At 30.3% G+C, this 25,957-nt stretch overlaps 3 protein-coding genes and 1 pseudogene across 3 annotated transcripts; 2 read left to right on the top strand and 2 right to left on the bottom strand.

Annotated features, from left to right (window-relative positions):
• Window positions 1-2,899: 2,899 nt before the first annotated feature.
• On the bottom strand, window positions 2,900-5,266 carry LOC114420896 (annotated as a pseudogene).
• Window positions 5,267-8,220: 2,954 nt separating this feature from the next.
• Window positions 8,221-8,981, top strand: LOC114420895 (glucan endo-1,3-beta-glucosidase 7-like; the record flags this gene model as incomplete). Its single annotated transcript, XM_028386608.1, has 3 exons — window positions 8,221-8,458; window positions 8,555-8,588; window positions 8,779-8,981. Coding segments are annotated over 3 exons (357 nt in total), but the record flags the coding sequence as incomplete, so codon positions are not given.
• Window positions 8,982-12,290: 3,309 nt separating this feature from the next.
• On the top strand, window positions 12,291-16,364 carry LOC114421678 (PLASMODESMATA CALLOSE-BINDING PROTEIN 3-like). The gene is made up of 3 exons (XM_028387730.1): window positions 12,291-12,932; window positions 13,024-13,057; window positions 15,812-16,364. The coding sequence occupies exons 1-3, from the start codon at window positions 12,611-12,613 to the stop codon at window positions 16,032-16,034; spliced, it is 579 nt and encodes a 192-aa protein (XP_028243531.1). The 5' UTR covers window positions 12,291-12,610; the 3' UTR covers window positions 16,035-16,364.
• Window positions 16,365-17,645: 1,281 nt separating this feature from the next.
• LOC114421676 (UBX domain-containing protein 1-like) lies at window positions 17,646-24,123 on the bottom strand. Its single transcript, XM_028387729.1, has 12 exons — window positions 23,818-24,123; window positions 23,554-23,707; window positions 23,012-23,107; window positions 22,206-22,282; window positions 21,929-22,008; window positions 21,248-21,308; window positions 20,139-20,206; window positions 19,967-20,048; window positions 19,375-19,461; window positions 19,219-19,296; window positions 18,144-18,263; window positions 17,646-18,019 (listed from the first exon to the last, which is right to left on the bottom strand). Exons 1-12 carry the CDS (start codon window positions 23,983-23,985, stop codon window positions 17,843-17,845), a joined length of 1,248 nt encoding a protein of 415 aa, XP_028243530.1. The 5' UTR covers window positions 23,986-24,123; the 3' UTR covers window positions 17,646-17,842.
• Between the last annotated feature and the right edge of the window lie 1,834 nt (window positions 24,124-25,957).

Genomic DNA, 25,957 nt, shown 5'->3' with positions numbered 1-25,957 from the left:
CTACATTTGTTTGCACTTCCTTTTTTAATTGTATATTTATCCTCTTTAAATTCATTTAATAAATACCAAAACACTTATTTTATTACTTTTTATTTTTTTTGCTTTTGTGAACAAATAATAGTCATAGAAATAACACTTATTGCTTTAAAAAAATAAATAATACTTACTGACGTCGGATTGTTCTAAATAACTACTTGAAAAAAATTGTCATGATTGTCTTCATTGGAATATACATGTGTTCTAAACCAGAATAACTTAATCATTTTCAATATTTTTTAAGATTTTCTATAATTAATAGTGATTTTTTAAACTTTTTAAATTCAATTTTAATTCGAGTTTAATGATTCTTTCAACATATATTTTTTTTGTTTATATGAATTAAATCTGAAGTATTTCATCTATGTTTAAAAAAAGTATTTAATGAATAATAAGAAAAAGTACTAAATGTTACTGTGCCTTATAATTTTGGAGCATTGAAAAAATAGTAAATATTAAATAAGAAAGCAGCAATGCAGCATTGAACTCAAAATAGAATAATAATTAAACAATAAATAAGTTTGAACTCAATAAATTCGTGAAAGGAGTAAAGGCTGCTTTAGAAGCGTAGACTAAATTAATGTGCAACTAAAGGATCTCAATATTCTTTCGAGTCTAACTGGAGTCATTCATCATCACCATCCTAGTAAAAGATGTGATTTATTATTTTTGTGAAGATTAGTTTCTTCTAATAAATTCAAGTTCGATTGGGCGTTCAATCCCAACTTTAAGTAAAAAATAGAATATATATACTCCTACATGATCAGATGAAATGATAAAAAACTGCTTGCAGATATAACTAAATTAACAATTTAATACAACTAAAAAATATTTATTTATACTAAATACATGTTCAGATCTTCTTCATACTAAAGTTGGTAGAGTGGTGGTAATTAACTATGGCGTGACAGCGATGTCGAAGGGATAATTAGGTGGTGATTGGTGGTGGCTTTGTCACATTGATCACAAAACTGGTGGTAGGGTTGGTAATCATATACAACGGTGACATTAAACTAGTTTTATTGAATTGGGTTCAATATTAATCCATTTGGTTGGGTGTTAAGTTTCATTGGTTAAAGAGAGAGTGCCTGAATAATCGGTTAAAGTACCGTAAATGTATTTAAGTTTGTAATAAATATAATAAATATAGTGTTAGTGGTAATAAGTAAATAAATTATGATAGTTTAATTTTGATAAGGCCAACTTTTTTTTTTTTTTTTTTGCACTTTTAATCGTTTAGACACGGTCGTGGACTAGGTGCAGTAAGAAAAATACTATTGATAACTTTTCGTAAAGTGAAATATTTTCAAGAGTTTCCATTCAATATGCATACAAATAGAAATATTGATTTTAATTCTGACCATAGTACTAACTAGGAAGTACTAAAGACTAGTAATTAAGAACTTTCCAGAGAAATGAGATCGACCACGGAATCAGTGAAATGTTTTCTAGTTTGAAAAAAAGGCAGCCATTCTATAGAACAAGGTGCTATGGATGCATGGAGATGAGAGGATCATGAAAAGAAGGTAGGTGGGGGTGTTTAATTGAAATCAGACGACTACGACAATGACTGATATATAAATGTACCATGCCGAGTTTAGGATTTTATATTAATTTTTATGGAATGAAAGTCCTTAGAGCCTAAAAACATTATAACCACTATTTAGCTTATCTTTAATAAAAAGATATTAGTCTATAAATTAGGATTAACAAAATTCTAATAAGAATTTAATTTTAAGAGCTACTGAATAAATATAAATTGGAATTGGATCTTCATGGTTTAAACTTACTTTTTATATAGTAGTTTCTTTTAGGAAAAATAGGACATGAAGTGTAAAATGTTTTTATATTCTTATTTAATTATAAATTATTATATCTTATAAATTTATTAATTTTGATAATAATTATCTTAAGTGGATGTTTTTAACTTAGAAAGTTATTCCACATCCCAACATATATATATTTTTCAATAAATAGGTGGTTTTTTTTATTTTCTTTTTCTTTTTTCCTATTTCCTTTTTACCCTTTCATAGTTTCACTCTCAATTACCTTTTAATGTCTAATTTGAGAGGCTATTGTAACAGTAACAACAACAGAACAAAGTCCATGGAGAAGCATTTGTGATTGATGTGTGGAGATCTGAGGCTTTTTGTGGCGCAAGTATCAGTTTTCTATAATAATGGTTCCCATCCGCATCATTATTGCCTTGGAACGATCTCAGCTGGCCTCTCACGCCTATCATTATTAAAGCATATAGAGAGTGCATGCATGAATTAAGATTTGAATCACCATCACCTTACCCTCTCTCTCCAAATGTGCTATATTGGTTAAATTTGATGTCAGAAGGGGGCGTTGAAGGAGGTGATGGTATAACACTGAGAGAAGCAATGTCCTAAAAAATCTGTCCTTAATATCATCTTCAATGACCCACCAAAAATAAAGTTCTTGCGGTTAACATAATTAAAAATCAATAGGGGAAAGTTTGCTTGGTTGTTTATAATCACGAATTAGGTGGTTAGTAAAAAAAACAATTCAGTTTTGCAGTATGTTAGCCATAAATATAAATGTATATATAGACAAGAAAAAATTATTAAGTAGTTCTGAATGTTTCCGGAACAGAAGTTCAGCAACATATTCACACACAGTTTAATTTCTGATATGGTATATGAGCGCCGTGCATGTTTAATTCTTTTCATCAGTCTCTAGCTGTTAATTGCCTCATGACATTTCTAATTATCCTTTATAATACTATTAACTTTAATTCATGCATATTTTTTTCGCTATCTTTTGAGCTATACAGAGAAATACATCCATGAAATAGAATTAATAACCATGTAAATATGAAGGATTGATCTTAAATTAATTAAGGGAACTTGGGTTTTCCTTCCTTGGTATTCCAATTGTTATATAGCATGGGCATTCCTCCTTGTGACCATAGGTTCCTGATGGGACACATAAAGATGTCTTACAACACTTGTTGCAGAAGAACAGACATGGCTTCCTGTGATGAGTCTCTGAGCAACGATACTCACATGCGTTTCCGCATTCTGAGCAATTAATGTAATCAAGATTTGAGTCGTGATCAACATCAACCAGATAATATATTAATCTTTTAATTTCCTCCTTTTTTCCATCTAATTAAGCTATAAAAAAGTTTAAATTTAAAGAAGTTTTGAACTAGTACCTCCGAGACGAAGTGATCCTTCCCTACCAGCCTGTGGATTCAAAAGAAAAAAGGATTAAATTGATATCAAAATGATGAATCCAGGGGTCAACATTATTTATACGTACGTGCGTGTATATATATAAAGAACAAAGATAATTGTATGCAATGTAAAAAGAATAGTTAATTATAAGGGGCGAGAAATATATAATTATATGACGCAGGAAAGCGTAAGAAACTCACCCAAACGATTTGGAACACAGAAACTATGGCGAGGACAAACAATTTTAGCCAAGGTTAGTCAAGAACTTCTACTTTTATTTTACTTTTATCTTTTTTGTTTCTGTACTTCTGCTTTTATAAGCCGTGATGTCATCAAGCTTTCACACAAAGAAAGGCTGCATATGGCAATTCATTAACTTTAAACGCCTACTTTGGGATAAAATCAGATTTTTGTTTAACTGTGGCAACAAAATCCATTCAATTAATGCAAATGCTTTAAGTCAACTATTAAATGCATGGATTAGCTTTATATAAAAAAAAAAAAAACAAAAGAAGCATGGATCAGTTAGTGGAGAATTTTTTCAGTTTAATGAGTGATATTAAGTTAAAATCTAATTCAATGATAGAATAAAGTGTGTTAGTATTATAAATTTTTTACTATTGTTTTCAATTCCTCTCCAATTTCAATACTAAATATATAAATTCCTTAAATAATTGGAGAAGTCGTGTAGCTCATAACAATTGTTCTCAAATCATATAGAATTGTTTTTTTTCTTCATAGAAAATAGAATTGTTTTCTACAAAATACCTGTAGTCTCTATGAATAAAACATTTTAAGCCAATGATGCTAATTTACTACCTTTATTTATATTTATATCCACAAGTAAAATCAACTTGAAAATATACATTAATATAACATTAAATGCTATTAATGTATAACTTACATAGACATATAAATAAATAGATTTTTTCTTATATTGAATTGACTATTGATTACAATATTATTAAATATAATATAATAATATATACTAAACATTAAAAACATTATTAAAATAAATTTATTACAATTAGTAATATGTAAATATTTATTAAAATATGTTCTTAAATAAAAACAGTCCTTAAAAATTATTATATTTTCTACATCTTAAGGTTAGTCTTATGAATTTTAGACTTTCGAGAATGAGATTATCTTTTAACCAAAGTTAATATATGAATATATATATATATATATATATATATATATATATATATATATATATATATATATATTAAAATATTAGCTATTTTTATTTTACTTAAAAATTAGCCAATAAAACATATTTGAAAGTGATTTTTTCTTACATAGTAATAATTATTGTATTTAATAAATAAATAACATTAATAATATTATTAAATTTTATATTTACTAAATATAGTGTATTTATTAGATTTAATGAATGTAATATATCATATGAATCTATGTATAGTAAAAAATCAATAAACTAAATGAAAAAATATTAAAAGTTTAATATCTAAAATAATATATTAATTAATTTTATATAAAAATTATTTTATTATTATTTAAAAATTAGCTTATAATCCGTATTCAAAATTGACTAGCATTAATTATTTTTATTAAATAGAATATACAATTAAAATTGGTAATATTATTAAATATTATATTTACCATATAATATACTTATTTGATTTAATAAATGTAATACATCATATGAATATATATATATATATATATATATATATATATATATATATAAATTAAAAGTAATTATTAAAACATTTAATGATGTGAGAAATTTTTTCATATGTTTTAGTCCTTATTATCAGATGTCATGTAAGGCTCTTTAAAACTATCACAAGATCAAAGTTATTTATATAAAAATGCTATAATTTTTTTATAGTTGTTGGTACAATTAGTAGATTCTTGTTAAACCCAGGTAGAGAGCATTGGAATGTTGTGAGATGGATTTTGAGGTATCTTCATGGTACTGTTGATATGAGGTTTTGTTTTGGTGGTGATAAACCTACTTTGGTTGGATACTCTGACTCAGATATGACGAGAGACATTGATTCTAGAAAATCCACTTCGGGCTATTTGATTAAATTTGCAAGGGGGAGCTGTGACTTGGTAGTCCAAGCTACAAAAGTGTGTAACTTTGTCTACTATAAAGGCATAATTCATTGTCATTATCGAAGCATGCAAGGAGTTCCTATGGGTGAAGAAATTTTTGTAGGAGCTTGGTTTTGTTCAGGATAAATATCTACTGTTTGTCGATAGTCAAAGTGCTATTCATTTTGGTAAGAACTCAACCTTTCATTCAAGGTCTAAGCATATTGATGTGAGGTATCATTGGATACGAGATGCTTTTGATGCTAAGCTGTTGGAGTTGACCAAAATTCATACTGATGATAATGGTGCTGATAAGATAACTAAGGCATTAATAAGAGGGAAATTTGAAGTTTCTTGTGAGATCTGCCGGTTTGGCAGTCACCTTCACATAATTGTGAGGGGGAGATTTGTTGGGTTTTTTGGGCTCTCTTCCTATGTTGAGTAAAGACCCAAATAAAAAGACTCATTTTGTCTCACTTATTTAAGTAGAGAGGAGTCGGATTAGAGAGAAACACATACAGAGAGATACACAATGAGGGAAACTCAGTTGAGAGGGAACAACAGTTATAAATCACTCAAAGAGAAGGAAGGAGAGGGGAAATTATTGTGATTTTCACATACACTAGAGAACATTTTTCAGATTGCAACTGCGGATTCGTTCACCGTTGAATCGGGCTAATTTTTGGACAGGAGGTTCTACATACGCGATATTTCAAATTATCCAGTTAGATCGGAAAACAAATATATGTAAAGAGAGATAAGTATTTCATATTATTTGTTTTATATTTTTGAGTTTTATCTTCTTGTCTCTATTGTACCAAGTGAGGATTTGTTTCAATTTGACTGTTTGTACCACGTTTTAGTGTACTTGTTAGAGATTCTCTTATATCTTCATTGATTATAGTAGAATTATTTCTTTAGTCTGGATGATCCGTGATTTTTATCCTTGCATTGGAGGATTTTTCACATTAAACAAATTATGTCTCTATTTTTCCTTAATTTCTATTTTGATATAAAAAAAATTTGATCATACATAAAGATAATGGACGTAGAGACTAAATCGTAAAAATAGTACAAGTATACAAACTAAAACATAAAATACAAACACTTACGTCAACACTACATTGTCTCACTATTAACGATGTTAAATTGTATTTAACATCAATGGTTAATATGTAAAGATTTTGCTTGTATAGGGACTCATTCGAGTTGTTTCTAAGTATAGAGAATAAAACATAAATATTGTGTAGATCATAGTGAGACCAAATAAATAATTAATTATTATTTTTAAAATAAAGGACATGAATGGCTTAACTATTTCGTAGGTAACTGGACTGAACATAAAAAGAGTCGGTGCCCATTTAATAGTGATGAAAAAAAAAAAACTAATATATCTAAAGTTCATTTATTATAGGTCATCAGTAGGTATGAAACTGAAGCTGGAAATAGGAAATGCAAATTGAGAAAAGGCAGCGGGAGGAGAAAAAAGAGAGACAGAGAGGAAGATTATGTCTCAGTAAACGAAACGGTTATAAAATTTATTTAAGAGTATAAGTATTAAAAAGTAGGAAAAAGGTCATGAATAAAAAGTGTAAAAAAAGTTTATACAGTGATCTAACCACAATTAATCATATATAATTTTTTACTTTTAAAATAATTCAAATAATAATTTGTGATCATATAACTTATAAAATTATTTTATGTAATTAATATATAGATATTAAACTCTTAAAAAATTATTATATATCTTTTTTAACGGAAAAATTATTATATACTTTTTTTACGTAAAAAATTATTATATTCTTAATATATTCACTATCACGAAAAAGGTTGACCATTTGACATTGCAAACGAAACGGTTATAAAGAATTAAGCAGGGCAGTTATAACGGAACTTAAGTATAAAAAATGCTGACGACTGTTTATTGTAAAATTTATTAATATAAAATTCACCCATTCTTTATTTTAAGTGAATAAATGCATTAATAGTTTTATTATTGAAAAAAAAATTAACTTTTAAATTATAAGCAACATCATTAAATATAACGCTTACTTAACTCATTATATTTAATAAAAATTTCCAAAATAAAATGAAAATTTTGTAAGCATTAATTAAGATAGACTAATTTAATTATTTTTATTAATTTTAATGAATTGATTGTTTATCTTTTACATAAATAATCAGAAATAATTTTTTAAATATCTGACAAATATAGTAATTTATTATAAGAGAAGTATTAGTATCACCGAAAGCGTGGATTCTTCTATCATAACTGATTGGGCTCCGATTTAAATTATAAAGGCTTAAATACATATTTGTTTCTTTTGATATTTTTTATTTATTTTCATTCATGTAAAAAAAAATAATTTATTTTAGTCATTACAAAATATGTTTATTTTATTTTTTATTCTTAAAATATTTTAAATAGTATTTTAAACAATAAAAATAATATTTTTTACACTAAGAAAAACTATCTAAAAACATTTTAAGAATAAAAAATAAACCATCATGATTTATAATGACTAAAACGAAAAAAAAAATTACAGAAAAAATATTAAGTTATAAGTAGAAAAATATATTTAAGTGAATTATAAATATGTAAACTGTATTAAATCATCTCGGGGACAAAAATTTGAAACCACCGTCACCAAGAAAAATTAGAATAAAAAAAGTTCATGATTCATGTTAGGAGCGTTTCTCTTATTAAAATGATATATGCTTATTTACTCCACCAAAAAAAAAAGTGTCCACGACCACTATAAATTTAATTCCTTTGTGCTGAACAAATATCCTCACACAATCAGTTGTTCTTTACCAGTTAAGCAAACAATACTAATAGTAATTTGTTGAAGGGCAGCAAAAGTGGTTTCTCTAGTGTTAATAGTAGTTGGGAGCATGATGATGATGATGAACATTGTGGTGCGAGGCAAGGAGCAACGCTGGCTACGGGGAACTGAAGTCAGGGTTGGCCTTTGCATGCTCACATGGAGCTGACTGCAGGGCAATTCAACCCGGTGGCAGTTGCTTCAACCCTAACACCATTCAAAACCATGCTTCTTATGCCTTTGACAGCTACTATCAGACCCATGCCAAAAACCCTGCTGCATGCAATTTTGGTGGCACAGCCACCATTGCCGTTACTAATCCCAGTATATATATCTTCCCTTTTCTCTCTATTTATATGTGTGAAAATCATTGATTAACCATATATTGTTTCTTTCTGCTTTGTTTTTATGTGTGTTTAGGCTTTGGACGTTGTGTGTACCCACCTTTTTCAAGGTATGGCTTATTTCCTTTCTTTTTTTGTAATGTTTTTTTAATTGGTCAAACCGTTTAGTTCTTTTGCTCCATCTTGGAGTAAATTAATTTTTGTTCTAAAAAGAAATTATGTAATTTTTCCTGCTATCTCTTGTCACTCTTTTTTTTTTTTATGATTATGACAAAGATTTTCTTCCTTTTTAATGTTCAGCACTGATGGAGGAGTTGATACAACAATCACGGGGCTTCCAATGAACAGCAAGACATTACAAGACCAGACCAACAAGGAGGATTGAATACTGCCCAAGCTAATCTCAATAACATCAGAGGAATGATCTACCTGTTATGTTATTTTATGATACAAACATTTGTATTGAGAGAATTTCTATAAATAAATAAAGATATTTTAATTTATACTCTGTTGTCAGTTTATTAATTATAATAACCTCATTAATACAGTTTATGAAACTAACTTATAACTTAGATGAAAGTAATTTTTCTTAGTTTCCTCTTTCGATTATAAAAACAACTTTGTAACATGAATGGTTGCGTGATAATTAACGCATATTCATTAAGTGCTTCGTTAAGCTGTTAAATATGTTTATTTAAACAACTCCTACATTTTAAAATAAAAAGAATTTGTTATATGTATGACTCGTGTTTGGGTTGGCATCATCGATTTACGTACGTTTAGCCACTTTTCCGCGTAAAAAAGTAGTAAAAGACACAAAAGCTATCCTTTGTAACTTATGCTTGATTCACGTCCGGAAGCTGCAAACGAGTTATCAAACACTCTATTAAACAAAATACAACTTCTGCTTTTTTTTTTATATAAAATCTCTAATAATGAAACACTTTTTATATACTCTTAGAAAACTTAAACAAGCGAATCGATAATCATAATCTGATTCAAAATTTATTTAAGTCATTTATAATTCCTAGTGGATCCAAGTTCATTTATTTTAATCACTTATTCACTCATTTCACTGTGATGGAAGAATGTGGAAAAGGAAACAAAAAAAAAAAAAGGAACTGACTTATGCAGATTTTGCGCCGAAGAATAGGGGGTCAACCAGAAACTCCACAAGTAAAATGTCCGAGGCGAGTAGGTACCTCTATTATTATTCAGTTAACTTGTTGAACATTAAATGTTAAGAATGTGTGTATATATATATATATATATATATATATTCTTATACAGTAACTCTTTATGACATTTACATTTAGTTCACTCAATAATAAATGTCAAAGAATAAATTATTATAAGGTTCACTCAATAATAGATGTAGAAAAAAAGTTTCTCTATTAAAAAAAATCAAAGATTGACCGTAGCTGACATAAGCATTTTAAAGAATTGAAAAGGACATTATAACTGAACTTTTGTGTAAAAAAGTGAGAAATTCTATTGCAATTGTACAAAACATCAATGTCCTTTTAAAGTAATTAATTTTATTCACAGAGTCATGCATATATTACACTTCAGTCAAATGTCATACAAAATATATAGTACAACTCAGGAGTTATACTTATAAGTTTACGAACTTGAAGTTAAGGTCTTTATAATAGGAAACTTATCGCTTAATGAATTTTCTATTATAGGTAATGCGCTGTTATTATTATCTCAATGAGCTTGCCCATATTTCTATTGGACTATGAATAGTTCTTTTGTTCTAACAACTTTGTGGACCTTTAGAAACTCTTCGGTCTAAAAGCAAATTTTTTTACAAGCCGCTAGATAAGAGGAATGCTAGGGACATTTTTTTTCCTAACACTAGCTTTAAACAAAAATCTTTTACCCTTGGTTAAACCAAAATCTTTTACTGTTTGTTCATAGCATTAATAATATATTGATTGTTATTGAGGCTGTTAGCAAATATCTAGACCAAACATTTAATTTAACAAACTGATAATATCAGAGACTAAAAATAATAAACTTTACCAATTTTAATAACTAATTTAAACATTTATTGGAATAGCAATGGGCAAGAATAACAGTTGTAGGGCTAGCTAGATCAAATAGCTGCTATTCACATTTTGCAAGTTTCAGTTCTCATAATCAGACGAGTCTTTCATTTAGCGAACGCATCAAACGAAAGCAAATTAGTATCACCCGTTTGCTTTAACCGTAGCTGATGAACTGTCAGGATTGAATGATTTTAATGGACCCATCAATCTTGTGTGATAATATTATAGCTAGTCACCTAAATTAATATGCAAACCCAGATCTTTTTCTACGGAACAAAGTAATAAGAAACACATTGCAGCCAATTATCATTTTGTGCAGGAACATGCTGATGGCAATTCTTTACGAGATTTACACATTCCACACCCTCACCGACCAACTTACCGTTTTCCTCACGCAGATCGCTTTCAAGTTCTTAGACATAATTTCTCTAATGCTTTCAAGATCAATATCATTTCCTTTTCCATCTTATTTGTTGTTCAAGATCAAGGAATCAATCAATTAAAGGGTGATAAATTACCATCAAAGTCCAATGATTTTGTCTTTTCCATAAAAATTATTTAAAATTCATCGAATTATTTTTAATATTTAATAATGCTATTCATTTATCAATTTATGACAAATTTTATAACCTAGGAGGAAAATACAAGTAGAAAATATAAAATAAATGACATATATGCATTTTAATTTGTTTTTACTCTAACAATATATAGTCATGTATGACTAAGAGTGATCTTTGATTGATTGGTAATATAAAAAAATTATATTAGTTATGCATATTTATTAAACTCAATAATGTAAGTGAAATTATGAAAAATAGTATACTGACATTTAATTACTAACCATTATGCATGTGTTTTTATTTTTCAATGTAGTTTCTAAAGTGAAACCATATCTTTATGGTCATTCATGTTTAACTTATAAATTGAACGATTATTCAAATTTCAAACCGATGATGCATGAAATAAGTTTATTTATTTTATAATAATTATTTTAAAAAATACATTAATGATTTTTTTACTCAGTATAAATTTTCTTACAAGCTCGCTGCATAAAAATTAAATTTTTATTAAAAAAACTAATTTCCATACATTATTAGTGTCAATTTTTTTTACATGATTAATTACTTACAAATAATAATATATATAACTTTTAAAATAATTATCATAAAAATTAATAAAATTATCATGATATTATTTTTTTACAATATTATTATACTCAAAATCCATAAAGATGTCTGAATATTTTGTGAATTTTATAACTTAAATTTTATTTTTACGGGTTTTAGTACTTAACTTCCATAATTTTATAGATTTTATCATTCAATTTTTTTTATAAATTTTATCATCTAACTTTTAATATTTTACAAATTTTATCATCCAATTTTTTTTATTTTCATGCATTTTGCCATAACATTAATAACAAAATAATATAAATTTTATTTTTCTAAATTTTTGTATATCAGTTATAATTATAATTTATATAAATAAATAATTTTTTATATCGGTTGTGGTTATAATTAATATAAAAAAATAATTTTTCTATATTAATTATACCTAAACCGATGTTAAAATATTTATTTTTATCAATTATAATACAATATACAAAAATTAAAAATTTTAATGATAAAACTTCCGAAAATAAAACTTAAATAATAAAAGTTGAGAAAAGTTGAGAGCCATAAAATATAAAATTTTTTATTTTATTTTTCTTAGGTGTTTATTTTCTCACCAAAGAGAAGGAGAGACAGTGGGAGTTGTATTTGAGAAGCTAGCGAGCGAGGTTTGATTTGATTTTCATGCTGCGTGTAAAGTACACTGCAGAGAGAGACAGACATTAACGTTAGAACATAGAAACCTGAGATACATACACTATCATGCTCTGATCTCATCTCAAAAAGAAAAAGGGAAGCCAAAAGGAAAGCGAAAGCGGCTTCTATTCCCTCAACTCACCATAATATAATTTTCCATTTTTTCTCTAAACACTTCTCTCTCTCTCTCTCTCCACCTTTACCAACCAAGCAAAGCAAAACAATCACAGCTATAGCTAGCAAACTCCCTCAATATAACAACTTTCTCCAATGGCAGCACCAAAGCTGGTTCCTTTATTGTTATTACTAACCATAATAACAACAACGAAGAATGTGTTGGGTCAAGGAGGAACAGCGAGCTGGTGTGTAGCGAGGAGTGACGCCAGCAGCGACGCACTGCAAACGGCGTTGGACTATGCTTGTGGGGCCGGTGGGGATTGTCTTCCTCTTCAACCAGATGGACTCTGTTTTCTCCCTAACACCATTCAAGCTCACGCTTCTTATGCCTTCAACAGCTACTACCAGCGCAGGACCAGAGCTCCTGGTTCATGTGATTTTGCTGCCACTGCCACCATTGCCACTAGTGATCCCAGTATTATAACTAACTTTTCTCTTCATTTCCATTTTCTTTCTTTTTTTATTGGATCAGTGTGATCTCATTTTTTTTTTTTTTGTGTTTGTAGGCTATGGATCTTGTGTTTACCCTTCTTCTGCAAGGTATGGCCTTTTTCTCTGTTCCTAATATTATACTGTATCATATTATTATTAAAGTAATGTTCTAATTATTCTCTAAAATCTATTGAATATCTTAACTCTTGTGTAATAACAAGTCTTTCTTATAAAAAGCGTGACAAAAAATGTGTTTCTAATACGCTTATTATTTTACTGAGTGTGGCTTGTAGAGTGCATTTACCATTGGTGAAAGTGAAACCTATTGTGTTTCTTGATGGTGAAGTAAATGGATTCTCATTCTCAGCATTTATTTTTATTTTTATTTTTACCTTTCTTTCTCTTTTGTACCTTTTCTTTTGTCTGGTTTATATGGCGTCCCTAATACGAATATACGATAGAGACGATATGGAACCCCGAAGAATGATGGAGAGGATGTTGTTTGTAAGAAAGAGAGAGAATGTTTGTTTGAATGGTTTATGACGCTTGTCACTGTGCATGGATGTGGGTAACGTAATTTTCCTCCATTTCTGCTGAAACTTTGTTTTATCTTCTGCACTTACCCAAGTTTTTTTTACTTTACCGTTTTTGAGTAAGAAAAGTTTGGATTTTTCAGAAATAAAAGATATAATCACAGTTAAGTGTATAAATATGCCTTGTTTGTGTGCCTCCTTCAATCAATTTTACAGATGATGCCATATATTATAATATCAAATTTGAAGCTAAAATTAATTTGAAGTTAGTTAATACCAAAATCAATTTCTTATGCTACCAAGTGTGTTTGGATGGATGTTAAAGATATTCTTATAACCTTTTTTGGGCATAAAAAATGTGCGTATATCCTTTTATACGGCATCAAATCGAATAAAAACAAAAGAATCTACTCTCAGTAGCTTCCATATGAACATGGATCCAATTAAATTTCAAAATTGGAACCAAACACGCAATTTGTGTTCTCAAAATCGAATAAAAACAAAAGAATCTACTCTCAGTAGCTTCCATATGAACATGGATCCAATTAAATTTCAAAATTGGAACCAAACACGCAATTTGTGTTCTCTGTGTCTGATTCTTCGTTCTTCGAAGTTCAAATTTTCAAAATCTTGGGTTGCACAATTTTGGTTGAGTGGTACTAGTACTATTTGACTGACACATTGTGTGCTCTCTCCCAGAGTGTGTTGGTTACTTTTTCTACACTCTACACTTTGCGATTAGACCGTTGGATGAGTCTTCTGCGTGGCCCACTTCATCCAACGGCTCAGGTTCACCTTAATCGTACGTTGTTGATCTTCACACACTCGTGAATCATACAACATTATTATGTGCGATATTTTTTGCTTGATAGCATGGTAAAGTGACTCTGGGAATCTGATGCAACTGTGTAGTGTAGCAGTAATTGATGCAGACGTTTATGTAAGCTGTTGTTTTCTTTACCATTAATAAATAATAATCTGCGGAAAATGCCATACCCAGCACCTTGTTCAGATGTTCTTTCTCAATCCTGAAATTGACCCATCCATGATCCTATCCACATTTCCATATAAATATGAGCATTGTTAGATGCGCACATTTCATCAATGGGTGAAATATTCTCATCCATCAATTCATCCATATTACAACTTTCTTTCATTTGTCCATTCATCTAATTCTTGTTTCTGAGGCTTTTTGTCTTTGTAGCAAGTTATAGCATCCATTTGCATGTGATGGTGAGGTGGGAAAGAAAAGCTATAATTGACTTTTTACTTCATCTAGGGTAGTAGTGTAGTTCATGGAGACACAATTCGAAAAAAATCGAATCTTTATTTGGTATAATTCATTGTAGAAACACCAACTTTAATTTATGTTAAAGAGTAATTGGTACATATTTGGTCAGCACTCAGTGTATTTCACACATCGAGACATATATTTGAATATAGAAAACTGTGATTGAGATTAATTTACATTACTTTTTTTTACGTGATTAAAAAGTATATGTAAATTAATCTCAATCACGTAAAATTTAGCCCATCAAAATTTTACTCGATGTTTTCTAAAAAGAAAGAAAGACAAAGAAGAAGATACAAGGTACATAGTAGAAGGATTTGACATGACTCTTTTTTTAGTATCTTATTGAAGATATGGTTTTGGTAGTACTGTAGTAGGGTAACTTACATTACATGAAAGGAATTTTTAGATGGATAATTACAATTAGGTACTCAGTAAAAATGATTGGTTACTGGCTGAATTGAGCTAAATAATCACCTTAAATGTTTATTTGATTTGCAAGTGTACTTAATTAATGTGCTAAAAAAGAGCTGCACCTAGACATAACCCATGCCTGTTGTACACAACAATGGAGGGCTCCGATCACATAATAAAGATGCTAGTTGTGATCAAATCATTACTTGGAATGTGTTTGACCCCTTTTGATCTATTATGACTCGGCATGTAAGAAAATTGCTGATAGAGACCAGGGACAATGATGGGGCCATACTAGTCGAGTTCTAGGCTTATTCTGCCCTCCCACGTGTCATGATGAACCTTTATGCGTGAGTGCTTTTGATCAGTTGAGGGATCACACCCACATGGTTATTACAATATAGTACAACTTTTTCTTCACCATGGAGGTGTATCGTGCAATTGAAGAACAAGAAAGGACAATTTTATTTTATTTTTAAATATAAGTTTTTCAGTGGAAGACACTAGTTTTTGGGAACTGATTTTTGTGTTAAGCCATGGGAATGCTTTTCATTGATCACTTAAATTATAGTTAGTACTTTATGGAGTCTAAAAGTTAACAATTTGAACTCTTATCATGTTCAGTGCTGCTGGAGGACCAAATACACCAACCACAACACCTCCAATGAACAACCCAAATGTGCCTACATCTACCACAACAACACCAATCTTTGGTGGGGGCAACACTGGTGGACTAACTCCTGGAATGAGCACTCCATTCCCAGACAGTTCTAGAGCACATTCAGAGGCAACAGCAACATGGTTTTTAGCTTTATGTTCCTCTCTTATTATATTCATTATCTCTTAGCCTATGTAAGATCTTGGACCAGGCTTACAGTTTTGTCAGAAGTTGAAAGCGGCGAGCCTTTGTTGTTTATAACCTTATTTTATGCAACTACCTCTTATATCCCCCACTATTTTAATTTATAAGGTTATGAACATGTTAAGCATGGCAAACATGGTTTATTCAGGAAAGAGCAGAGCTAGGTTGTAGCACGGCCTTTACTGATGTGATTCTTGTTAGGCTCAAATTTAATTCAATAGTTCAGCTTAATTGTCCCCTTCCCAAACATTATGTTTCACAAGTAGTGCAACAGTAGCTTATATAAAGGATTTATTTTAGTGTTTTTTCATGCCATTTTTTTCAATTCCTTCTTCATATCATTCTTTTGGTAAACACTATCCCTAAAGCACTTCTAGTCCCGAAATTACATTATGACCCCAACTCTTTAATGGGTGCGAGGCAAAATATGTATATTGGCTATCAAATAAATAAATAATAAAAGGATATTTTGCTCTTATCAACACGGATTGTTGATTGCAATGTCAAAAGAATCTGGGGTTCAACAAATACTGAAACAGCACCATCCTTGGTAGCTGGTGCAATTGGATTTGTGAATACGGATTCGTGTAAATATGAAGAAAAAAAATGAGAGGCTTTATATCTAATGTTTAAGGCTACTCCCTTCTGTCGATTATAAGAGAAAAAAATCACACTTATTAACAAAATTAGATAATTTTATTACATTGTATTATTTTAATTAAAAAATAAATATTTTTCCTAAACTATTTTTCATTAGACTTTTGTTACTTATTTTCGAGATTGGGATGAAATAATAATTAATATTGCATTCAAGTTCGTAGTGACAAAAAAGTAAATTTTTTTACCCGTAAAAATCAACGGTAATACAGATTTATAATATTCATACAATTTCTTCAATGAGCTAAGTTTTTTATTAACGACAAAAAAGTAGTTAATGATGCATATAGGATTCAAGAAAGTATTGATTTTATAATTTGGTAGTGTATTTGTTAACAAAAACATTAATTAACTAAATTATTTTCTAACACGTCTTGATGAGCACGTAAAGGAAGAAACATGATACAAGAAAAAGGATGATACAAAAACATGCTCTTTTCTATTTTATTTAGACTATAACAGTTAATTGAACAATACTTCTGATTTAGAAATTTTAGACAAATATTTTGATTGTTTAACAAAATAAGAAATTTAACTCCAAACACAAGATTCTGAAAATGAAAAAAAAAATTAATTTTCTTATCCAAAGGAAAAAAATGAATGAATTTTAATTGAAACAATTAAAATTCATAAAATTTAAAATTCTTTAGAATTATAAAACCCTTCAAATACAGGACAAGTGAAATTATATAGTTCATATAATATAATCCAAAATCGTCTTACCAATAATTATTATTAAAGAAAAAAATTACGCTTTTTTTACAATTGATTTTTAAGTCACCACAAAATTTAATAGTTACTTCTATAAAATACATCAATAAAAAACTAATTATTTTCTAAACTTTCAAATTCTAGCGTCTTAAAAACTTTAGATTCAATGTGCACTAGTTCAATTTTTACATTATAAATTCTGCTTAAACTGAATCATTAGACATAAGATGAAGTCATGAAACAAATTTGTATAAACCTCGTAAACTTATGACAGTCAAGTAACAAATCTCTCTATAGATACCTTTGAGCAAAAGTTAAGGTAAATAAAAAAAAAAACAGTATGTTTAATAAACAAACGGTAGCACTCAGACTTCGAAACATGAAACTATAATTATCGAGACTCTGGATTATAACAGTTGCCTCATCTAAAGAACTCCAAAGAAGGGATTCTTTATTGCAGAGTCTAGTTCAGATCCAGCTGAATTCAGGACGGCCATCTCAATTTTGTCCCTAGGCAAAAATAAAAACTCGCCGCCATCGATCTTCTCAAACCCACAATTTTCTAGAAATTCAATTCCCCCTCTCAAGGAACCAACTCTGTCCTGTAAAACACACCCAACATAAACACAGACTTACCATAAATATATCGTATTTAAATGATCTAGCGGTAAGTTAGTATTGAAAGCCCTGCTTTTGTTCAGACAAGAGAAAGATGGGGCCATATACCTGAAAAGATTGGTTACTAAGACGTATCTTCCTGAACTTTTCCTCATCGGGATTTCTGGCAACATTCCCTACATAAGTTAGAAGAGTTTGGAATGCTCTCTTCACTCTGGCGTCATCCTCCTGCTCCAAGAATAAGTGAACACGTAAATAGGCTAAGGTGTCACAATATTTAAGCAGACAAACGATAGTTGAGAAGCATTGCTGTGATGTAAGCAATCAAATTCCTTTAGCAGAATGTAAAATGCAGTTAACGTTATCACTACTGTATATAAAAAAAATGGCCTCATTTTTCCAGATTAAATGGGACGTGGTATACAATATACTTCTCTGGCCATCCAAAATAAAAGCAATAGAAATCAAAATGAAAATAATTGAAATCATACCAAGAAGTTTATGATTTTTATAAGAGAATATAAATTTGAGTCCTTCAAAGAAATATACAACCAAATTGTTGCCTTCGAGAAACATAAAGATAATCTATGAAGCTAAAAGAAGTTTCAGATATAATACAACCAGTGAATTCATTAACGATGCTATTAAAGTGCACTAATATTCATCAATAGCACATCTCCAGATGTACATCTGCTCGCTTCTATCCAAAAAACACCCTCTCTCTTTCATGCACTGGACCAGTTGACTGAATAAAAGGGCAACATTTAGGCATATAAAAGTAAGTATTCTTTGCTGTATGCTACCAAACCAGTCTGGTACTTCTTGTACCTAGTATTGGTTTCATTCTAATAAAATTATTTTCTTGGCTTTCAAAAAAAAAAGTATTCTTTCAAAAGCCGAGGTAGGCCAGTTGTCCTTCATGAACACAAAAAGGTTATGCAATTGCGCTTGCAGTAAGAACCTAAATAGAAAGATTCAGGGGGCAAAAACTTTTTTGGATGTAAAGCTATCTGCATAATTTGTACTAAAAATGTATCATTTAGCATCAAGTGATGGAGGCTTCTATGGTACCTCTTATGCTATTACCATTAGATATTCAATTGATACCAGTTCATTAACAACTATCAAACAGTTATTAATATTGTCAACTAAACAGAGGTCCCAAATTTCCCCAAGAATGTACCTTGTGGTTCTGCTTGAGAGAACGGAGGCACTCTCTCATTTGCTCGGCTTTTGTGGCAGGCCTAACAGGCACAAAACTCTGCATGCACAAATTTCAAATAAACATGTAGCTGGGGAAAAAAAATGAAACCATTATTATTTTTGGCCAAGCTCATACCTTTTTCTCCTCCACAACAGGTGCAGGTGAAGGTTTGGCTGCTGAGGGTTCCTCTGGAGGCAATCCAAGTCTCCGCCTTCTTTCCGCCTGTCATAATAGAGAAACAAAGGAACTTCATTCAAATCTCCCAATAGAAGATAATTGATTTGTCATGCCATCTTTTGAAAGACTCATCATTCAAAAGTATGTTTTCAAAGTAAATGATCACGAGGGAAAATAAAAACAAATCTCAAAAAGTATTATCAGTATCCAACTACAGCCAAATGACAAAAATAAGATTTAATGTGCATAAGGTAAAACAAAATCAAATAGAGGTCAGGGACACGGATTTAAGTATTTGGGATTCATATTCTAATTCTAATTAAAAACCATTCATATTTTTTTTTTTTGGAAGGCAAAAGTATAGTATTATTAATAGAGAAACATAACAGTACCAGAAGTACTGAGTATAGCAAATACAAGGCACCCAAGGTGCCACCTTCCAAAAGCAAACCCAACAAAAAACCATTCATATGATCTGACTCTCGAGCCAGATAAGAACAGGTTTGATAAAAGAACAAGAGAGAACATAATGGTTAAGAAATGTTGGAACCTTGTCTTCTTCCAACTTTTGCTTGATTTTCTCCCTAGCACTTTTCTCTTCCTCTTTCTCTGCTTTTCTCAAGGCCAACAACCTGCAAGAGGAAGCATTTTTTTCTTGTAGCTGAGTGCATTCAAAACAAAACACAAGATGTGCGACAATAAATTTACTAGCTGAGCCAGACCGTTTCCTCTCATTGTCAGCTTCAATCCTCTTTGCTTCCAGCAACTCCTTGCCAATGCGAATTCTCTCCTGCATAAAAACATGACAGATAAGGAAATGAAAATCCAAATTAACAAATATGGACAAATGTGTCAAGAAATACTATATTACAATGTTATTAACTGGTCTGACCAAAGAACATATACACAACAAAAATTAACCCATGAAAGCTAATAGGAAAAGATTAATATGAATTGAGGGGAATGCAAACTAGATTCACTAAAAGTGCTTTGAATAGTTGGGTTACAACTTACAAACACAAGCCTTATACATTTATAATAAGACTATGGACCTGTTTGGATTACTCTTCTACCAACCCCAACTGGTGCTGAGCATCTTCCAAAAGTATCTCATTTTCTGTGCATGCACACATTGTCTTTTCCAAAATCTAAAACAAAGGGGTCATAAAACTAATACCAAAACCCTCAAACCACCTTGGATACAATTTAGAAAAGAAAACAATAACACTTTCCAAAATACTTTTAACAGCCTAGAATTTTATTTTATTTTTACATTTAATAACGTAAACTTCAATTCAAGAATATACTAATACACAGATGGGGTAATCCATTACTGTTAATCAACCTAAACTTACCACATGACAGGAACAACAGTTCATTTACGATATAGACTTTGATATAATTGAAATCAATAATTGACAAAAAAAATTATTGATTTTTGAAGCAATACTACATCATGTGTCGAGGACCAACTCTCCCAAAAGCTTAAGCTCTTAAGTGGAGGCTCATAAATGATTTATATCTCTAACATGCCTCTCAGAAGAGTCATTTGGGCTAGCAATGTCACTAACAAGCTCACTCTATCTTGCTCTGAAATTCAACCTTTGACCAGGTGGGCAAAGCAGCAAGTATGGAACCCTTCCTTGACCAATGGGTCATAGAGTCATATACCATGTCAAGGACCCATGGTTGGTTTTATATCTCTAACAAAATCTACATATATGCACATCCTCATACATTCCATTATGTAAAGATTTTCAATACACGTGCATATCGGTAATGAAAGTCACAAGTAATAAGTGAGAATCAAATGGATGAATCTGCAACATACCTTTTCTCTTTCCCTCTCCATTCTCTTCTCTTCCTCTTCTTTCTTCTTACGAGCTCTCTCCCTTGAGATTATAGTTTAAAAAATCAATGATTACACAGACTACAGATATACCAGTAATAATAAAGTGGCTTAAAAAGTAGCCACATGTAAACTATAGTTCTGGACACATGTAAGCATGTGTTAAACTACATAATTTCAAAAATCTTCATATGACAATATCAACTGAGCAAAAGTTCAGAAGGCCAGAACACAATACATTGACACGATTCACATGGATTCTGGCTAGCATTAATACTGTCGTGTATTAATGGCAAGTATATAACCTGCACACAATGATAGAGGACACAGAAATCTGCAGAAAGATTTCTAATCTCTAACAGTTAACTACTTCAAGACTTATAAATCAGGGTACAATATACAATGATATTAATATTAGGTGTTCACTTAATCAGCCTATGATACTTACAAAAATAACAGAATGCATCGAATGTGTCCTTTACAGGTCAGGTGAAAGCAGATTAGGGATTACCCTAGGTCATCATCATACATTACATCTATCAAATGAATCAATGCATATCTAAAATTATTCTCTAGAACTTTGTCCATAACAGTATTAAAACCCTAAAATAGCTTCATAACTTCCCCCTTTAGTATGAATGTTATCTGAATTCAGCTTTATACCTTAGTTCCTGCTGTTTGGCCTTCAATTCTTCTGGGGTAAGCGAAGGTTTAGGAGCCTCAATTTTGGTGTTGGTAGGTACCTGAGTGAATCATTAATCAGCAGGTTAGGAACTAGAGTTTGCGACTTAATTACACTGAATACATTTTAAGATTTATTCATAACATGAACTACTCTTATTTGTGTTGTAGTTTGCAACATCAGATCTATTACTTATGAAGCAATAAGCCATTAAGCAAATAATGACAATAAGCGATATTAAAAAAATAAATATTGTACCAAGGGCATCTGATCTATGTCAGGATCATTCTCATGCTCTACTATCCAATTTACGGCAGACTCAAGGCCAGCATTACCTGTAGAAGGGAGAACCCAGGTTTAATATCTAGACTCAATAATTATCAATGTCCAGATATAAATAACATCAATGGTGTATTGAAAATGCCCTATAAATTGACTACTTATGACATGTATCCTAGAGACTGTCATGCGTATAATGAAACAGCTAACATACTCCATAATGCCCCATGATGCATTAATAACTACAGATCTCTATTCCACGAACTATCCAATCAAAAGAAGAAAGTAATTTTCAAGACAGAACGATGTTGTTAAATGGCAGCACCATGGCAGATTGGCAACCGCCACAAGCAACTTGTGAAGAGAGGCCTCCTTTGGAGGCGCCATAGGCGTGTTTATATGGAAGAATTTGGCCTTTCACCATTTATAACACTTAGGCAGACAGAAAAAATAAAATGCAACAATAGCAAGAAAACCTTATCACACTAGGTGGGATCAGCTTCAGGATCAATCAACATACTAGACTAGGCTCTATTGCAAATCATATTCTCAATAAAACACTTCAGACCAAGGTAAACTTAATTGGTTCTTCCTCTATTTCTTTTACATGGAGCATTTGATCCACTTAAACTACACAAGCCTCTATTAATCTTCTCACATGAGACAGCAAAAAACAAGTCAGAAAAAAAATTCTAGAAATAAGAGAATATCACTATCTTGAACAAGTAAAGAGCACTACACAGCTATGGTCAATATCAAAAGAATAGGACTGCATGTAAATTCACCAGAGTAATGAAGCGCCCGCGTTGCCCGTGCCGTTGAAAACCCCATGGATTCAAGTTCCTCAAGCAGCTTTTTGTCCACTTCAGGAACAACCATTTCTGCATTTTACAACACAAATCGCAATCAGGCAAACCGCCAATTAAAAATACATCACCATTAACCACTGAGCTTATAAACCAAACATCCAATGCCATCATTCATTATCTGAAAGAATAAGGGTGAAAATTTCTGTTCCAATTTTTGTCTCTTCTTACACCTAAAACTACTACTCGATTTAATACTTATGCATACACTTTTTAATCAGTTTTAGTTCCTGGCATCCAAACCTGTAGGGATTAAAACAGATTAAAAAGTGTATGTGTAAGCACTAAAAAAGTATGTGTAAGAACTAATACGAGTTAAAAAGTGTATGTATTGGGACTAAAACGTAAATATTGTGCAGGTATGATAACCAAACGAATAATTACGCCTTTATTTTATAGCTTTACAATCTTAGATTAGGAATATTAAATTGTAATTAACTCAACTTAAAACTAAAAACTACCTTCATTTTGGTCAGTGGATGCAGCAGCGGAAGGGTTTTCCGATGAAGCAGTTGCATCCACCTTCGGAGCCTCCAAACTAATCGGTTTAACGGCCTCGGAAGTCTTGTCAACGAACTCGGTATGGCCGGTTCTTTTCGTGTGCAAATCACTCTCCTGTGTTCATGATCCAACCAACAGATTCAGTTAATAATAATCAAATAAAAAAAGGAATTGAACCCTAAAATGAGAATCGGGAATTGTTGATCGGAGAGTGTGGAACTGACGGTTTTGGATCGGCAGGGTTTGGAGCAAGCGGTGCAGATGAGGTTGAGAACCGGTTCGGTGGATTCGGAGAAGTTGGAGTGGGAGGTGAGTTCAGCGTGCTCTTGCGCTTCTTCTACGGTTCTCAGCAGAGCACCGCAGTCACCGCACTTGAGAGAAACGCCTGCCATTGATGGGTGCAGCAAACGCAATGCAATACAGTAACAAATTTCAACAAATGGATTTATATATTTTGACCAATCGGCAGCACCAAGACGACTGCTTGGGCTTTTTGCTTTCTCGGGTAGAAAATGCAGATGCCAACAACACCGCTACCATATTATTATTATTATTAGGGTAAATAATCCCTCTAATTCAATGATAAATGCATGTAAAAAATGAAAATACCAACTTTAATTGTTGGACGTCTAAAAATTGCGACAAATTAATTTTTGAAGTTAATTCTTTTTTATGAATTTAAATAAAACTGGTATTTTTATCCTGTGAAATGCATAAACAATTAAAATGCATAAAATTTATAATAAATAAATTTATAATTAAATTCATGATAAAAATATTTTTTAAATATAAATTATAATTAAATTTACGATTAAAAAAATTGTATTGTAATCTAAAATTATTTTTAACTATGATAACTTTTTTGAAATATAGTACAACTTAATCTTAAATTGGAGATGAAAATAATAAATTAAAAGATATAAAAGATTAAAAAATTTTGTTGATTCAAATAATCCCTTTATATATATATATCAAAAATAAATTTTAAATATATATTTTATCTTTAAATTTTAGATACGTTTCTAACAACATTTGAGATAAGATCATGTAAACTAAACCATTTAATTTAATTCAATATCTCTTTCAAACTATCATTTTCAAAATCTTTAGTTATAACTTTAATTTGAATATTTCTTAAAATAAAATAATAATAATAATAATGATAATATGTCACCATGTAAATTGTTTATAATAAATCTAAAATATAATTTATATGTTAAAAATATTTTTTATTACAAATTTTAATTACAATGACTTATATATGAATTATAATTTTTTGTTGTATAAAATAAGTATCTAATAATTATACAAAAATATTTATTATATGCACCGATAAAATACTAGTTATTCTTTGTTTAGCCTAAATTACTAATTATTTTAATTTACACTGACAAAATGATGTATTTACAGTGTATTTTTCTTCTTAATTACCCTTATGATTACTAACATCATTTCACAATCTAATAACTTTTTTTTTTTAATTTGATCCCATTTTTTTAATTTATAATTTTGGTTCACCTATTAACCTGACATCTAATGTTTAATGGAAACAAGCTAATAATATCTTCTTACTGGTAGGAAAACAAAGAAAAACAAGTCAAACTCTCACCGTGGAGATGTCTACTACATCGGTTAAGCATGTCTATACAAGGTAGGGCACAAAATTCCTAAATTTGTAAAGGGAAGAAAAAAAATGATGATCCATGTTTGACAAGCTAGTTCGCGTGTGAGTTGCTTGCTCAATAAATGTGCTAGAATAAAAACTACCAATCATATGACATGTAGTCATGTACTCCTTAATTTTGGAAATGAAAGTCTCATTGCGGATGAAAAGAAAGACCATCCTTGATAAAAAGCTCAAGTGAAGTTTTTTCAATTTTATACACACGCGAGCTTCTTACTACTAGCATTCTAATCAATATTTATTTTCCATGTGTATTTTTAATGGCTCACTTGAAGCTTGAGAAGTCTGGGTTTCCCAAAAAACTCCCATTTGTGTGTTTAGTGGTTGTTATTCCTCGAGTGAAAGGAGTGGAGGATGGTATCTTGTAGGACACAAATCTAATTAATGTTGTTGTTTTAAAGTGATGCATGTGTGAGTCCATTAGTCATTGATTGATTCAATAAATACTAGTTGCATGAAAACTTGTTAAAAGACAACTCACGCGTTTAATTATTTTCTCTAATGTCGTCACATTTAAGGATTAAATTATATTTTAGATGTCTTTCATGTTGTAAATCTATTTTAGTTTTCATATATTTTTAGTTTGACTGGAATACAACATTTAAAACTTGAGATATGCTTATTAGAATAAGCTCAACACAATTTAAGTGTAAAATGCATTACATCAAGGCAAACTTACA

The sequence above is a fragment of the Glycine soja genome, chromosome 8, assembly GCF_004193775.1.
Source record: "Glycine soja cultivar W05 chromosome 8, ASM419377v2, whole genome shotgun sequence".
NCBI lineage: Eukaryota > Viridiplantae > Streptophyta > Magnoliopsida > Fabales > Fabaceae > Glycine > Glycine soja.
This window is presented reverse-complemented; position numbering and strand designations above follow the sequence as displayed.

What these genes read in the sequence shown, in the direction of transcription:
- LOC114421676 (XM_028387729.1), bottom strand. Translation starts at nt 23,985, where the DNA reads ATGGCAGGCGTTTCTCTCAAGTGCGGTGACTGCGGTGCTCTGCTGAGA. An exon ending in TGGAGAGGGAAAGAGAAAAG is followed by an intron (nt 20,207 to 21,247) that starts GTATGTTGCAGA and finishes GTTTTTATGCAG; the next exon opens with GAGAGAATTCGCATTGGCAA. An exon ending in TTAGTAACCAATCTTTTCAG is followed by an intron (nt 18,020 to 18,143) that starts GTATATGGCCCC and finishes TGTGTTTTACAG; the next exon opens with GACAGAGTTGGTTCCTTGAG.
- LOC114421678 (XM_028387730.1), top strand. Translation starts at nt 12,611, where the DNA reads ATGGCAGCACCAAAGCTGGTTCCTTTATTGTTATTACTAACCATAATA. An exon ending in CATTGCCACTAGTGATCCCA is followed by an intron (nt 12,933 to 13,023) that starts GTATTATAACTA and finishes TTGTGTTTGTAG; the next exon opens with GCTATGGATCTTGTGTTTAC. An exon ending in GTTTACCCTTCTTCTGCAAG is followed by an intron (nt 13,058 to 15,811) that starts GTATGGCCTTTT and finishes TATCATGTTCAG; the next exon opens with TGCTGCTGGAGGACCAAATA.